Raw genomic sequence first — 16,583 nt, 5'->3', positions numbered from 1 at the left:
TTTTTCAATGAGTTGATAGTTAAAGCCATTTAGTTTAGAACTAAAACATATTCCTTCCATAAAACCCATAATAATAAACGTATATATCTTGTAAGAAAGTATTATCTTTTTCACCCAAAATGGCTATGTTTACTCACAGGACATACTCAAGTTATTTTCCCTCCATACTTAACTACCAGGTCGCTAATTTTAACAGTTTATTTCTAATCTCTACTTCAATGAAGGTTTAAAAAAGTTCTTTGTCCAAATGGAACTCCTGATTCCTCTAACATTAATAAAAACCCAACTAACCATATAAACTTCAAATTCTCCAGTATTGATAAATGGCTTTACTATACAACCATTTGCATGTGCCACAAAATCACCAGTAAACAGCTTTTCAGTTACACATGAATTTAATGAACAAGTCTTCCCATTCTAACTCCAAAATGCTGAATTTCTCTGATGCCATTTCCATATGTCTAGTCCATAATGCCACATTTTACCTAAAAGCTACAAGGGTTAGGCAAGCTTCAATTCATGTTCTTTCTTCCACTTTTCACAGGAGTGGTAATTTCAAAAATGAAATCATATCATGTTCATTTACCTCATAAAGAACCATGATTATTTCTCAATATTAAACAAATGAAATTCATGGTTACCTGATTTGTTTATGTTATAGCAAAATATCCCAGCTAAGATCATATGAACAAGTCTCACAATGGAGAGGTTACTAGTGCCCACTCGAGCAAATCAATGAACAATGGGAGGACAGTGACAGTCACAGTGAATGTCATATCAAACTTTTTCTTGACTTCTGTCATCCCGACTTTGATCTCCTCCAAGTCCTCAGCTTCTGAAGCTCCTTTCCACCTGAGTGTTGACTTCTCTATTAGTTTGATGAAATTTTCATTTGTTTGAATTTCCTATGGCAAATTTTCCAACTCTCTGACCCTACCTTATTATTTTGGTAACACTTCTTAAGGTTTAGAAAGTATAAATTTATTAAGGAGTGATTTCAAGATCAGATCACATAGAAGAATAGACTGGAAAGAGATGACTGGGAAGAGGGTGACATATGAGCTACGGAGTGAAGACTCCAGGGCAGACAAAGCCAGGAGGAGGAACTGGAGAGATAATACAACTGGTAGGACATTTGCCTTGCATGTGGTGGACCAAGTTTCAATTCCCAGCATCCCATATGGTCCCCCAAGCACCACCAGGAGTAATTCCTGAGTGCAAAGCCAGGAGTAACCCCTGTGCAATGCCAGGTGTGACCCAAAAAGCAAACAAACAAGCAAACAGACAAACAAAAAACGGTTTGAGGTACATGAGTTTATACAAAAACCAGAGACAAGACTTGGATACAATTGGTTTGCTCTCACAAAACTGGAAAAGCATATGACAGAAGCAGAAGGGAGTCAAAGAACATGAAACCATCTAAAATTAGTGGAACTTGCATGAAAAACATTTTTATTTTTCCGAAGCTGTTGTTTAAAAGATAAACTAAAAGCTGGAAATTTGCAAGTCAAGTCAAGTCAGAAAATATACAGGTTAGTTACTATGTGCCTGCTGTTTGTCAAGTTAAACAGAGTAGGGCGTTTGCCTTGCATGCAGCCAACATGACCGACCCGAGTTCAATTCCTCCGCCCCTCTCAGAGAGCCCGGCAAGCTACCGAGAGTATCTCGCCCGCATGGCAGAGCCTGGCAAGCTACCCGTGGTGTATTCGATATGCCAAACACAGTAACAACAAAAGTCTCCAGTGGAGACGTTACTGGGCCCACTGGAGCAAATTGATGAACAACGGGAGGACAGTGACAGTGACAGTGACAGGTTCCCCTCCAGCCTTTCACCTTTTGAAAGCCTAGACATATTAATAAACAAATGCAAAACATTTCTAAACATAAATCAGTGTTCCCATAGTCAAACAATAATGTACTTCTTCTCTTTACTTTTCAAAATCAGAGCAGATGTAGAAGACTATCTATCAGACTATAGATGATAGAAAACCTAAATGTATTCTTAAGAAAAAAGATGTGACTTCTTTTACCTTTATGCAATTATTTTATTTGAATCTTTCTCCAGGATAACCATGATGTTTTTACTATCATGGGATCTTTCCATTGACATTTTCAGTAACAAACATATGTAATGAACTATGACTTATTTTTAGAAAAAGTGATTTGAGACAATACCTTCCACAAATTTTTTATTTGTATTCCTTCTGTCAAATCAGTAGGCTCATTTTCAAAAAACGGATTTGGGATTGTATCTTCATATTGGCTTCTCTTCGTACTCGCCTGTGGATTTTCTCTGCACCAGTAAGAGTACTAAGAAGAATTTTAGAAATTATTCATTATAATACTGAAAAGTGAAACATTAGAAACTGCTTTAGCCTAGTATTCAGTGTATTAAACTGCTTTAAAATGTTATGGGATTGAATTTTGGAATTGTTTTCTGCATTTTATAAATATAAAACCAGAGTCACTGTTCACACTGGCCTTATGCCACTTAGTTAATAATAACTTTATGATGTGTTTATGCAGTTTTATTATATATATTTATCTGCTTTTTCACTCAGGGCCAGTGGCGCAATGGATAACGTGTCTGACTACGGATCAGAAGATTCCAGGTTTCACTCCTGGCTGGCTCGGTGGGACTGCTGACTCAAAACCAGAGTACACTAGAGAAATTATTAATTGCCCAAGAAAAACAAAGTCACTTCAAAAATATAGCCTAGTAGGGGCTGGAGCGATAGCACAGCGGGTAGGACGTTTGCCTTACACGCGGCTGACCCAGGTTTGATTCCCAGAATCCCATATGGTCCCCCAAGCATCACAGGAGTAATTTCTGAGTGAAGAGCCAGGAGTAACCCCTGAGCATTGCTGGGTGTGGCCCAAAAAGCAAAAATATGTATATATGACATAGTAGTAAAATAATTTTATTATTTTCTAAGAAATATTCTAGCAATATGTAAGTCAATGTAAGCAATGAAAAATATTGATAAGTGAGGGCAAGATGTTCATGCTCCCAAATTTGCAACGCATCTGACTCTAAGGAATCTGGGAAAACCAAGGAATTAAAGTAGTGATAAGTACCCAGATATGGTACATAATTAAATCTCCTCTAGTTAGCATCTATAATTCATATAATTTTAGGCCAAATTTCAATCCTTAATGAAGTACTCGATTGCAAATATAGAAAATTCAAAATTTGAAGAGCCTGGGCTTGAAGACCATGACATACATAATATATGTTTATATATGCATATATGCATATATATGTAGTATTTTAAAACTCTTAATTGAATCACTGTAAGATACATGGTTACAAAGTTGTTCATGATTGGGTTTCGGTCATACAATGTTCTAACACTCATCTCTTCACTAGGGTTACTCCTGGCTCATGTATCCCTTCACCACCAATGTCCCCAGTTTCCCTTCCATTAACAACCCCCATTCCAGTATGGTTAGAATGATGAAAATAAGGCATTTATTTTGACTACTGATTCAACTATACAATGGAAAGTTAACTTAAAATTGTTTTTATAGAAAGCACAGAACAAATTTATAAGAACTGTGAACTCAATAACAGAAGTATTAAAACTCACCTGCACAAAAAAGTACCAAGGTTTAGGCACGCCGTACTCTCCTGGAAAAACAGCTTCTATATACCAGGCCACAATGCCATACAAGAAACCATCAAATAACAACATTCCGAGTACATGGCCAAAATGAAACCCTTCAATTTTGATTGGTTCGAAGACATTACTCCATTTAAGTCCTATGTCTAAGAGATAACAAAAGATACTTAGGTGCCAGTGACCTAAACAAAATTATTTATCTATGTCATTAAAGAAATATGCTAGTATAAGATATATTTTTACTTTACCTAGCTATTCTCTCTCTCTTTTTTTTTTTGCATTTTGGGTCACACTCAGTGATGCACAGGGGTTACTCCTGGCTCATGCACTCAGAAATTACTCCTGGAAGTGCTCGGGGGACCGCAGGGGATGCTGGGAATCAAATCCGGGTCGGCTGTGTGCAACGCAAATGCCCTACCCGCTGTGCTATCACTCCAGCCCCTCAGCTGTTCTCTTATACTATTACACTTTATGTCATAGCATGCAGATGCTGCCTATTATGTATGTCCTAAACATATTTAGTAGTTATGAGTGAAACAGAGTTGAAATATATTAAATACAAGTCAGAAAAATAAACAGACCCATAGGATAATATGATGACTCTCATGCTAAAATTTCACTGATACATATTATTTTGGAAAAGCAATTATTAAAATGGAATTCCCATTACCTAAAAATGTCTGGAATAATTTTATACAAAGATACTTCACTGATAGAAAAAGGGAAAAGTTACTAAAAGCAGAGCCGTGCTATTTTTTCCCTGACAAATAAACAGGGGGCATTTAACCCCAGATGGAATAAAGGAGAACCTAAAAGTGTAGTAAACTTTTGTAGAGAATATGGAAGCACTCAAGTATTGGAGATAGTTGTATAAAATAGTTGTCATATTTTGAAGAATACCATGTCATTATTTTTTTTTAATTTTTATTAGTGAAACACCATGAGGTACAGTTGTAGACTTACAATCCCTTTTGTTCGCTCTCTCCTTTTGGGTGCTGATGGCACACTAGCTTTTTTTTTTTAATCATTTTTTTTTATTAGTGAAACACCATGAAGTACATTTATAGACTTATAAATTTTTGTGCTTGGGTTTCAGTTATACAATGATCAAGTACCCATCCCTCCACCAGTGCCCATCCTCCCCCACCACAGGTCCTAGCATCCCTCCCTCCCCACCCCACCCCACCCCACCCCACCCCCTGTCCCACCCTGCCGCTGTGGCAGGGCATTCCCCCTTGTTCTCTCTCTCTTCTTTTGGGTCCTGTGTTTTGCCAGAGAGGCATTGAGTGGCAATCATGTTTGGTCTATAGACTACTTTTAGCATGTCTCTCCCACCCTGGGAGGGTCTTCACAACACCCTTTATTTGGTGTTCTCTTCTCTATCTGAGCTTCCTTTTCACCTAGCACATGTGGCTGGCCTTCAAGTCATGGAGCAAAATTCCTGGTACTAATCTGAGCCATTCCTGGGTGTTAGTCTCCCGTTTTGTTGCTTTATGTTCCCCAGATGAATGCAATCTTTCTGTGTCTATCCCGCTCTTTCTGACTCATTTCGCTTAACATGATACTTTCCATGTAGTACCACTTGTATGTAAATTTCATAACTTCATCTTTTCTAACAGCTACATAGTACTCCATTGTATAAATGTACCAAAGTTTCTTTAACCAGTCATCTGTTCTCGGGCACTCAGGTTTTTTCCAGATTCTGGCTATTGTAAAGAGTGCTGCAATGAACAAACAATTGCAGATGTCACTTCGACTATACCTTTTTGCCTCTCTGGGATATATTCCCAGGAGTGCTATAGCTGGGTCAAATGGGAGATCAAATTATAATTTTTTGAGAATCGTCCATACTGTTTTCCAAAAGGGTTGGACCAGCCTGCATTCCCACCAGCAGTGAAGGAGGGTCCCTTTCTCGCCACATCCACGCCAGCACCTGTTGCTTTTGTTCTTGTGGATGTGGGCCAGTCTCTGTGGTGTGAAATGATATCTCATTGTTGTTTTGATCTGCATCTCTCTGATGATTAGTGATGTAGAGCATTTTCTCATGTGCCTTTTTGCCATTCGGATTTCTTCTTTGCGAAAGTTTCTGTTCATCTCCTCGCCCCATTTTTTGATGGGATTGAGTGATTTCTTCTTGTGTAGTTTAACCAGTACCTTGTACATCCTTGATATCAACCCCTTGTCGGATGTGTATTTGGTGAATATTCTTTCCCATTCTGTAGGCTGTCTTTATATTTTGGTCACTGTTTCTTTTGAGGTGCAGAAGCTTCTTAGTTTAAGATAGTCCCATTTGTCTATCTCTGTTTTCACTTGCTCGGCCAGTGGCGTGACATCTTTGAAGATACCACTAACTTCAATATCGTGGAGAGTTTTGCCAACTTTGTCTTCAATAAACATTATGGATTCCGGTCTGATGTTGAGGTCATAAATCCATTTTGATCTTACTTTTGTGCATGGCGTTAGGCAGAGATCTGAGCCCACTTTTTTGCATGTAGCCATCCAGTTTTGCCAGCACAATTTATTAAAGAGGCTTTCCCTGCTCCATTTCACTTTTCTTGCCCACTTATAGAAGATTAGATGATTATATGTTTGGGAGGAGATGTCAGTATATTCAACTCTGTTCCACTGGTCTGCAACACTGCCTTTGTTCCAGTACCATACTGTTTTGATTATTACTGCTTTGTAGTAGAGCTTGAAGTTAGGTAGGTTGATTCCTCCCATTTTCTTTTTCCCAAGAATCGCTTTAGCTATTCGTGGGGGCTTATTGTTCCATATAAATTTCAGGAGTGTTTGCTCCGTTTCCTTGAAGAATGTTGTGGGTATCCTTATAGGGATTGCATTGAATTTGTACAGTGCCTTGGGAAGTATTGCCATTTTGACAATGTTGATTCTCCCCATCCATGAACAGGGGATATTTTTCCATTTCCTCGTGTCCTCTTTTATTTCCCGAAGTAGCGTTTTGTAGTTTTCTTTGTACAGATCCTTTTCTTCCTTAGTTAAGGTGATTCCTAGGTACTTGATTGTCTCTGGCACAATTGTGAATGGAATTGTTTTCTTCATGTCACTTTCTTCTCTTTCACTATTTGCATATAGGAAAGCCATGGATTTTTGGGTATTGATTTTATAGCCTGCCACTTTACTATACAAGCCTATTGTTTCTAGGAGTTTCTTGGTAGAGGTTTTAGGGTTCTCTAAGTATAGTATCATGTCATCTGCGAATAGTGAGAGCTTAATTTCTTCTTTCCCTATCTGGACGCCCTTAATATCTTTTTCTTGCCTAATCGCTATTGCAAGTACTTCCAGTACTATATTGAACAGCAGTGGAGAGAGTGGGCATCCTTGTCTCATCCCTGACCTTAGGGGGAAGGCTCTCAGTTTTTCCCCTTTGAGGATGATGTTTGCTGTAGGTTTGTGGTAGATGGCTTTAACTATATTGAGGAAAGTCCCCTCTATCCCCATTTTGGCAAGGGTTTTCATCATGAATGGGTGCTGGATCTTGTCAAATGCTTTCTCTGCATCTATTGATATGATCATATGATTTTTATCTTTTCTTTTGTTGATATGATGGATTATGTTGATTGATTTCCAAATGTTGAACCATCCTTGCATCCCTGGGATGAATCCTACTTGGTCATGATGTATGATCTTTTTGATGAGTTGTTGAATTCTATTCGCTAGTATTTTGTTGAGAATCTTCGCATCCGTGTTCATCAGGGATATTGGCCTGTAGTTTTCTTTTCTTGTGGTGTCTTTGTTTCCTTTTGGTATTAGAGAGATATGGGCTTCATAGAAACTGTTTGGGAGAGTTTCCGTTTTTTCAATTTCCTGGAAAAGCTTGAGAAGAACTGGCAATAGGTCCTCTTTAAATGTTTGGAAAAATTCGCTAGTAAATCCATCAGGACCTGGGCTTTTGTTTTTTGGAAGACTTTTGATTACAGTTTCAATTTCCTTGATGTGAATAGGTCTATTCAGGTACTCTATATCTTCTTGCTTCAGCTTGGGAGATGATAGGAATCCAGGAATTTATCCATTTCTTCTAGGTTCTCTTGTTTCGTGGCATACAGACTTTCAAAGTAGTCTCTGATGATCTCTTGAATTTCTTTAGTTTCTGTTGTGATATCCCCATTCTTATTTCTGATTCAATTTATTAAGGCTCTCTCTCTCTGTTTCTTTGTGAGTGTTGCTAGTGGTTTATCTATATTATTTATTTTCTCAAAGAACCAGCTCTTGGTTTCATTGATCTTTCGGATTGTTTCTTTGTTTTCCATGTCATTGATTTCTGTTCTAAGTTTTATGATCTCTTTCCTTCTGCCTGATTTAGGCTCTTTCTGTTGATCCTTTTCTAAGGTCTTGAGCTGTGAGGTCAAGTTGTTTATGTGCATCGTTTCTACAGTCCTAAGATATGCTTGCTGAGCTATAAATTTTCCCCTTAATACAGCTTTCGCTGCATCCCATAAGTTCTGGTAGTTTGTGTCTTCATTCTCATTTGTTTCCAGGTATCTTTTGATTTTGTCCTTGACTTCGTTCTTGACCCACTCATTGTTCAGCATCGAGTTGTTTAATTTCCAGGTGTTTGATTTTGTTCTCCGTGTCAGTGTGTGATTCACTTCTATCCTCAGTGCATCATGGTCTGAAAAGATGGCTGATACTATTTCTATCTTCCTGATTCTGTTGAGGTATGTTTTGTGTCCTAGGACATGGTCTATTTTGGAAAATGTTCCGTGCGCACTGGAGAAGAATGTATATTCTTTCTTTTGGGGTATAAAGCCCTGTATAGGTCTATAAGCCCTTTCTCTTCTATTTCTTCTTTCAAAGCCAATAATTCCTTGCTGGGTTTTGTTCTTGTTGATCTATCCAGAGTTGATAAGGTGATGTTGAAGTCTCCAAGTACTATTGTGTTGGTAGCGATGTCCTCCTTAAAATCTGTTAGCAGTTGTTTTAGATATTTAGCTGTTCCCTCATTAGGTGCGTATACATTTAAGAGTGTGATTTCTTCCTGCTGTATGTATCCCTTGATGAAGAGAAAATAGCCTTCACTGTCCCTTCTAATCTTTTTCAATGTGAAATTAATGTTGTCGGATACTAGTATGGCCACCCCAGCTTTTTTGAAGGGGCTGTTTGCTTGCAGGATTGTTTTCCATCCTTTGACTTTGAGTCTGTGTTTGTTCTGGCTGTTGAGATGAGTTTCTTGTAGGCAGCAGAATGTTGGGTTCTGTCTCTGTATCCATTTTGCCACTCTGTGTCTCTTAAATGGTGAATTTAGACCATTGACATTGAGAGAGAGTATGGTTATGGGGTTTTGTGTCATTTTCTGTAGGGTGTGTTGTGGTTGTAGGGTTTGTCTTGTCTTATAGTAGCCCCTTTAGGCCTTGCTTTAGGTTTGGTTTTGAGTCTATGAAGTTCCTGAGCTGCTGTTTATCTAGAAAATAGTGTACTGTTCCTTCGATTTTGAGGGAGAGTTTAGTCGGATAGAGTATTCTTGGTGAAGCATTCATTTCAGTGAGTTTTTTGACTATATCTTGCCACTGCCTTCGGGCTTGCAGGGTTTCCTCTGGTAGGTCTGCTGTGAATCTAAGGGATGCTCCTTTGTATGTGATTTCCTTCTTTGCCCTTGCTGCTTGCAGTATTGTGTCTCTATCGGCAGCATCAATCATTCTAACTATGATATGGCTTGGAGTGTTTCTGTTGGGGTCTCTTTTAGCTGGCACCCTTCGGGCTTCTTGAACCTGAATGGCTGCATTGTGGAGCTCTGGGAATTTTTCAGCAATGATTTGTTTGACGGTGTTTTTTTCGTTGGGATTGTTTCCCTGAGCTTCAGGGAGTCCTATGATTCTAATGTTGTTCCTCTTGGAGTCATCTCCTAGGACTCTGATTCATTCTAGAGCGATTTTGAGGTCTTTTGCTATTGTTTGTTGTTGCCTTGTAGGTTTTGTGCAGCTAATTCTCCAGCTCACTGATTCTGTCTTCAGCTGCGGTCATTCTATTTTTAAGAGAAGAAACTGAGTTTCTCATTTCATCTACGGAGTCTTTTAATCGTGACATTTCTTCTCTCATTTCTTTGCATAATTTGTCGATTTTTTCTGTGGTGTTACTGGCTGTCTGTCTGACCGTTTCATTGAGTTGATTGAACATCTTGATGACTTTGTATCTGAATTCTGTGTCAGAGAGGTCCCTTAGGTGAGCTGTATCGACAGAATGTTCTGGATTGTTTTTGTTGTCCTCCACTTGTGTTGGGGATTTTCTTTGTTTCTTCATATTGCTGAGTAGGTTGGGGACTAAATTCCCTGGGAACTAGGTTCCTTAGAATGGGTAAACAACCTGCGGCCGCATAAGCGGCCGCCGGCCAGAAAATAGGTCACGCTCACTCTGAAGCCACGTCCACTTCTGAAGAGACCACACCTCTACGGAAAACTGGGTTTGAGATGAGATGAGCGCCGCGTGAGGAGTGAAGAGGGGACGGCAGACGCTCACGGCTGCGTTTCTCCAGGTGTCTGCCGGGACGCCTGAGGTCCCGAAGGGAGAGATGGAAGTCCCGGGGCCACACACCAGGGGCTGGGCTGACCTGGGTTTGAGATGAGATGAGCACCGCGTGAGGAGTGAAGAGGGTACCATGTCATTATTAACCAAAAATTTTAAACTATCATGTGAGAGCATTGGGAAATCACAAGTTAAATACTCACTATTTTTTTCTGCCCTGACTAGAAAGCTGGCTCCCACCGCCATTGCAGTATTTGAGCTGAGACAGGAAATAAGCCTCTGTAAGAATGACATCTCTCCCAATTTTGCAGTGACAAAAGAAGATGGAAAGTAGAAGGCCATGCAAATGAAACCTCCAAAACTGACAGCAAAATATACTGCAAATAAAAAGGAGATTATAACCTCAGATGCAAATATCTTTGTTTAGTATAAGAGTACTAAAATAAGCACATCAAGAATTTAAAAAAATCTCTTTTGTTTACTATTGCTGTCTAAATTATTATGCAATACAAAACTTATGTACCACAATTGAGGAGGATTTATCCCAGGGATACATGGATGGTTTAATCAATACAAGTCAACGTAATACACTATAACAATACAAGGAAAAATAAAACTCTCATGACATCAATAGATGCAGAGAAAACATTTGACATGATTCTACACTCCTTCATAGTTAAAAAAAAAAAGAAAGAAAGAAAAAACCAAAACTCTCATCACTCCCCATCCCACCATGCCTCTGTGGCAGGGCATTCCCTTTTGTTCTCTCTCACTTATTGGGTGTTGTGGTTTGCAAAAGAGGCAGTGGGTGACAATCATGTTTAGTCTATAGTCTACTTTCCGCATGCTTTCCCATCCTGGGAGGATCCTCCCGACACCTTTATTTGGTGGCCCATATCCACAAGAACAAAAGCAACCGGTGCTGGCGCGGATGTGGTGAGAAAGGGACACTCCTTCACTGTTGGTGGGAATGCCGACTGGTTCAGCCCTTATGGAAAACAGTATGGACGATTCTCAAAAAATTAGAAATTGAGCTCCCATTTGATCCCACAATACCACTCCTGGGAATATATCCCAGAGAGGCAAAAAAGTATAGTCGAAGTGACATCTGCAATTGTCTGCTTATTGCAGCATTCTTTACAATAGCCAGAATCTGGAAAAAACCTGAGTGCCCAAGAACAGATGACTGGTTAAAGAAACTTTGGTACATTTACACAATGGAGTACTATGTAGCTGTTAGAAAAGAAGAAATCACGAAATTTACGTACAAGTGGTACTACATGGAAAGTATCATGTTAAGCGAAATGACTCAGAAAGAAAGGGATAGACATAGAAAGATTGCATTCATCTGGGGAATATAAAGTAACAGAATAGGAGATTAACACCCAAGAATGGCTGGAATTAGTACCAGGAATTTTACTCCATGGCTTGGAGGCCAACCACACATACTAGGAGAAAAGTGAGCTCAGATAAAGAAGGGAACACCAAATAAAGGTGTGGTAAATAGTTTTAAGGAAAGTTTGAGGAAAGTTCCTTGGTGCCTACACGTTGCTCTTGCCATTCTAATGGACTTGAAATTCATCTTTCATCACATTAGAGTCTTCCCAATATGGCGTTTCCTCAAAACACTTAAAATAAAGATTCCAAAGAGGCAGGCTGGGGGGTGGGAAGGAAACTGGGGATGTTGGTGGTGGTGGTAAATGTACACTGGTGAAGGGGTGGGTGCTTGAACATTGTACAACTGAAACTCAAGCATGATGGGGGGTGGGAGGGATACTGGGATCCATGGTGGTGGGAAATGGGCACCGGTGGAGGGATGAGCATTTAATCATTGTATAACTGAAACCCAAGCACAAAAATGTGTAAGTCTGCAACTGTACCTCATGATGTCTCACTATTAAAAAAATTTTAATTAAAAAAAACTATTTACCACAAATCCACACCTAACATCATAGTGAAAAAATGTTAAGTCTTCCCTCTAAGATTAGGTAGAAGACAAGTTTACCAACTCTTATTGCTACTATTCAATATTGTGTTGAAAGACCTTGCCATAGCAATTAAGCAAGAAAGTGCTATAAAGAGGACCCAGATTCAAAAAGAGTAACTTAAAACTATTCCTTTTTGCAGGTGTCATGATACTCTACTTAAAAAACACAAAAGAGAATAATTACCAAAAAAACCCTCCTAGAATCAGTACTTGTACAGGAAAGTGGCAGACTTCAAAATCAACACACAAATATACATGTAAACAATAACATAGAAGGATATATTTAAAAAAATTCAATTCGCAATTGTGCTTCAAGAACTCCAATACCTAGAAATATCCTTACAAAGGGGGTGAAAGATATACAAAACAATGCTACTCCTAAAAGAATAGAAGATAGAAGCACAAACATCATTTTTTTTCAAGGATTTGAAGCGTTGATATTATCAAACTGGCCACTCTTTCCAAAGCACTGTACAGAGTTGATAATTCTGTAATGTAAAAGAATTAATGTAATATAAAAATCTTCAATCTGTTTTCAGAGACATAGACCAACTTCTGTTAAAATGCATATGAAGTCATAAACCTCCCTGCCACACACATACACATACACACACACAGGTATGCATGCACACACATGCACATGCACACACACAGTCAAAAACAATCCTGGGGGAGAAAAGACTGGAGTTTTTTATTTCCCTAATTTTAAATTAAGTTATATATCTATAGAAATCATGACAGAGTGGTTCTGGTATAAAGACAGACTATTGGACCAATGGAATAGAATTGAGAACCCAGAGACAGATCCTCAGGTCTATTGTAAGCTAATATTTGACAAAAGACCTGGGAATGTAGAGTAGTATTGTAAACCACAGAATCTCAATCAATTTTTTAAAAAGTTTTTAAGGAAAATTTAGGTTCTCCAATAGAATATACTGAAGCCACCTTAATGTTAAACATTCCTGACAGTAGTTAAAGTAGAGACAGAAAGGGAATAGAAATATGGCCCAAAGGAAAGGAACGATTACATAGATGGTCAAAAGGTCTGCCTGGGTGGTGTCTGATAAGCCTGGTTGGCCCAAGCTATGCAGATGAACTACATGACCAAATAACCAGAAGACAATCATCTCAACATCCTACCTCTGTTTTATCAGCCTGACTACTTTAAACTCAATGAAGAATCCTCACTCAGCTCCCGACTCCCACACCTCTGCTAGTTAAAAAGGAATCAAAGGGTAAAGAGCTCTCTCTTTCTCTGGAATCTCACTTCAAGGAGACTCCTCCCCATAATCCAGGAGCTTCCTGGCCTTCTTTTCTTTGCCTTCATCTTAAAATTATTTTCTGAATCTGGTCATTCCATCTCCAGTTCCTTGGTTTCAATGTTAACTGCTTGATGATTAGAATTGAGACTCCGCATCCACTATAGCAGTTACAAAAAGACGTTATATGCAGTCCCAGCTAAAGCATAGGAAGAAATCCCAAACAATGTCATATTTCATCTGCACCCACTGTAACAGCAACATGAAGACATTATTTGTTGAAGTACCAGGTAAAGTTTAGGAAGATATCACAAATATAGTGTCATTTTTTAAATCCATTTTTACATGAATTGTATTGTCATTACTCTTCTTTTTTTTTTTTTAAATAGGCCCAGTAATCATCACTGTCCTCCCATTGTTCATCGATTTGCTCGAGCGGGCCCAGTAACGTCTCCATTGGAGACTTTGTTGTTACTGTGTTTGGCATATCGAATTCATCACGGGGAGCTTGCCAGGCTCTGCTGTGCGGGCGAGATCCTCTCGGTAGCTTGCCGGGCTCTCTGAGAGGGGTGGAGGACTCGAACAGCAGGTAAGGTAAGTGGTTCCATTTCCATCACCCAATATGGTCCCTGAGCCTGCTGGGAATGAGCCCTGAGCACAGAGCCAGAAGTAAACTCTGTCAGGTGTGCTCCCCCCATCCCACCCCAACACAAAACAAAATGTAAATGGAGACTATTGATAAGATGGGGAAAAAAATTCAGGAGTGTCCAAATGTGGTCCTTACTAAATCAATGAAGAACTTTTCCAGAAGCTTAGACTCACCTCTATTGAAGAATGTGCTAATCATGAAGCTGAAGAATATTGTGGAAAAGGCAAAACACAGCAAAAAGACAAAGACCAGAGATGGATCACTGTATTGGAAGATCGCCTTCGGTTTAAGCTAGCAAAATGATCAGGAACACAGGTTAGTCGTGCTGCTGCAAGCAGAGAGATAGGGGACTAATGCTAATCTAGACCATCCCCAAAGCATAAAGGCCTTTGAGACACAGGATGTATCTGTGAAGTTCAGCCTGGAAAACCACTAAAATGTAGAACTTCAGGCCCAGAGATGGCAGGACCCTTAGGAAGGAAGGGAGTCCCTCCCACTGGAACAAAGGCCATGCGAAGAGTACCAAATGACCATTGAAAGCTCTCAGTTTACCACCTTGGCAAAGCATCTTACCAACAGACTTTAGGGGGCAGGTTGGGAAGGCTGTCTTTTGCTTTGCTTTGTTTTTGGGGTTTACCTGGAAATGCTCAGGGGTTACTACTCCTGGGTCTGCACTCAGGAATTACTCCTGGTGGTGCTCAGGGGACCCTATGGGATGCCAGGGATAGAACCCAGGTTGGCCACTTGCAAGGCAAACACCCTACCTGCTCCAGCCCCTGGGAAGGCTATCTTTAAACTAACTTGGCTCATTCTAATTCTCTAGCATCATTTATCCAGGAGGCCCACACCATGACTCTTTTCTCTCAAAGTCTGACTGTAATATTCTTCATTTAGACACTTACCTTATAACAGAAAATTATACAAATCACAAAAATGTCAATTAGGTACAAAGCAAGGTATGTAACAAAATAGGCAGCCCAGAGCATCCAATTACTGAGTCCAATCAAGAGCTGGTACTCCTATAGGAGAGTTAACACAACCAATGTCAGAAAAAAATGCCATTTTATAAAATTCACTCTCCGTGGAGGCACTTGATAAGATTAATTAAATCAAAAACATTTACCAAAACTATAACATGATCTAAACTTTCAGAGAGAAACACTTTTTAACTTAATTTCTACTATCACCAAACTAATTTGAGTAGTTAAAAATCATCATGTTTAATTTTTTTTATTATTTTTTTAATTATTAGTGAAACACCATGAGGTATAGTTGTAGATTTACAATTTTTTGTGCTTGAGTTTCGATTATACAATGATATCATGTTTAATTTTTAAAGGAGGAAGTTTGGCTTAGAATGTTACTTGCTTAAAATAATTCATGTAGTTACCAGCAGTCCGATAATGTACATAAATACATAAGCCCCACTGTTAACATTAGGCACCATTAACCTTATTTGATCAAATGAGTCTAACTCGCTAAAATGAATATTGTTTATTGTTGTCCTGCTTACTCATTTTCTTAAGTAAGCCATTCATATAAGTAAACTGTAGAGACAGCAGGTGTCTCCAAACTTTGAATTCTTTTTTTGCAATCTGTGAACATAATGCTCATTTCTCAGATTCTGAGACTTGGGCTTGCAGTATCACAGTCTGGCAGCTATTCAATATGTTGAACATATAAATACTATCTGGTCAATTTTCCTATGGGGTTCTTCAATTCGCTCGAGCGGCCCAGTAACGTCTCCATTCATCCCTGTCACGTGCAAGTGTAGCCTGATGACATATTGGGGGCTCCTTCAGGGTCAGGGGAATGAGGACCATTCATTGTTACTGTTTTAGAATACCGAGTACGCTTGTGAGGCTCTGTCATGCGGGCAGGATACTCTCAGTAGCTTGCCAGTCTCTCCGAATCGAATGGAGGCTTTGGGGGCAGCCTCTAATCACCTTTACGGGAGTTCCTAGTCAGGCATATAGGCGGGTATGGTACTCTCAGTAGCCTACCAGGTTTTCTGAGAGTGAGAACTAGAGAATAAGAGCTTCCGGGAGCTTGGTTTTATAGTCTCTGGATGGCCGTTGGTGGGGTTACATGGCAGTTGGTGTGTGTAACTGTTTAGCTATTGTAACGTTGGGGAGCTGGGTGGAGGAGGTCCAGTCCCAAACCTAGCAGGCTTGGAGATCTCAGGCCTGGGTCCCGCACACCTGGGTTCCTCTGCCGGTTCCTCGTCCAAGCATGTGGAGAGTGGGCTCAGCATAGCTTTGGCTGGGTCCCGGAGGTCTTCAGCTGTCGGGGCTCTGCTCGAGCTGCAGAGGGAAACTCAACCCGCTGTCCTCCAAGGGGCCCTGGTGAGGACAGCCAGGCGTGGGGGCAGGAAACTCTGCCGTGTTCTCTTCCAGGAGCTTGGTTTTATAGATTCTAGATGGCCGTTGATGGGGTTACATGGAAGTTGTTGGGTGTAACTGTCTAGCTACTGGAAGGTGGGGGAGCTGGGTGAAGGAGGCACAGTCCTGAACCGAGCAGCCTTGGAGATCTCAGCCTGAGATCCTCTGCCGATTCCTCATCCAAGTGTGTGGAGCGTGGTCTCAGCA

The 16,583-nt window shown here is 39.9% G+C and overlaps 1 protein-coding gene across 1 annotated transcript in view; it reads right to left on the bottom strand.

Moving 5' to 3' along the window:
- The window catches only part of LOC130045923 (phospholipid-transporting ATPase ABCA3-like), a 126,675-nt gene that overhangs the window by 91,113 nt on the left and 18,979 nt on the right, over positions 1 to 16,583 (bottom strand). The window contains exons 6-10 of the mRNA XM_056138805.1: positions 14,898 to 15,014; positions 14,169 to 14,286; positions 10,304 to 10,477; positions 3,591 to 3,769; positions 2,176 to 2,310 (exon numbers count right to left, since the gene is read on the bottom strand). Coding sequence (XP_055994780.1) covers positions 2,176 to 2,310; positions 3,591 to 3,769; positions 10,304 to 10,477; positions 14,169 to 14,286; positions 14,898 to 15,014 — 723 coding nt within the window. The remainder of the gene's footprint in view (positions 1 to 2,175; positions 2,311 to 3,590; positions 3,770 to 10,303; positions 10,478 to 14,168; positions 14,287 to 14,897; positions 15,015 to 16,583) is intronic.

Source organism: Sorex fumeus, unplaced genomic scaffold, assembly GCF_029834395.1.
Source record: "Sorex fumeus unplaced genomic scaffold, SorFum_2.1 ptg000130l, whole genome shotgun sequence".
NCBI lineage: Eukaryota > Metazoa > Chordata > Mammalia > Eulipotyphla > Soricidae > Sorex > Sorex fumeus.
This window is presented reverse-complemented; position numbering and strand designations above follow the sequence as displayed.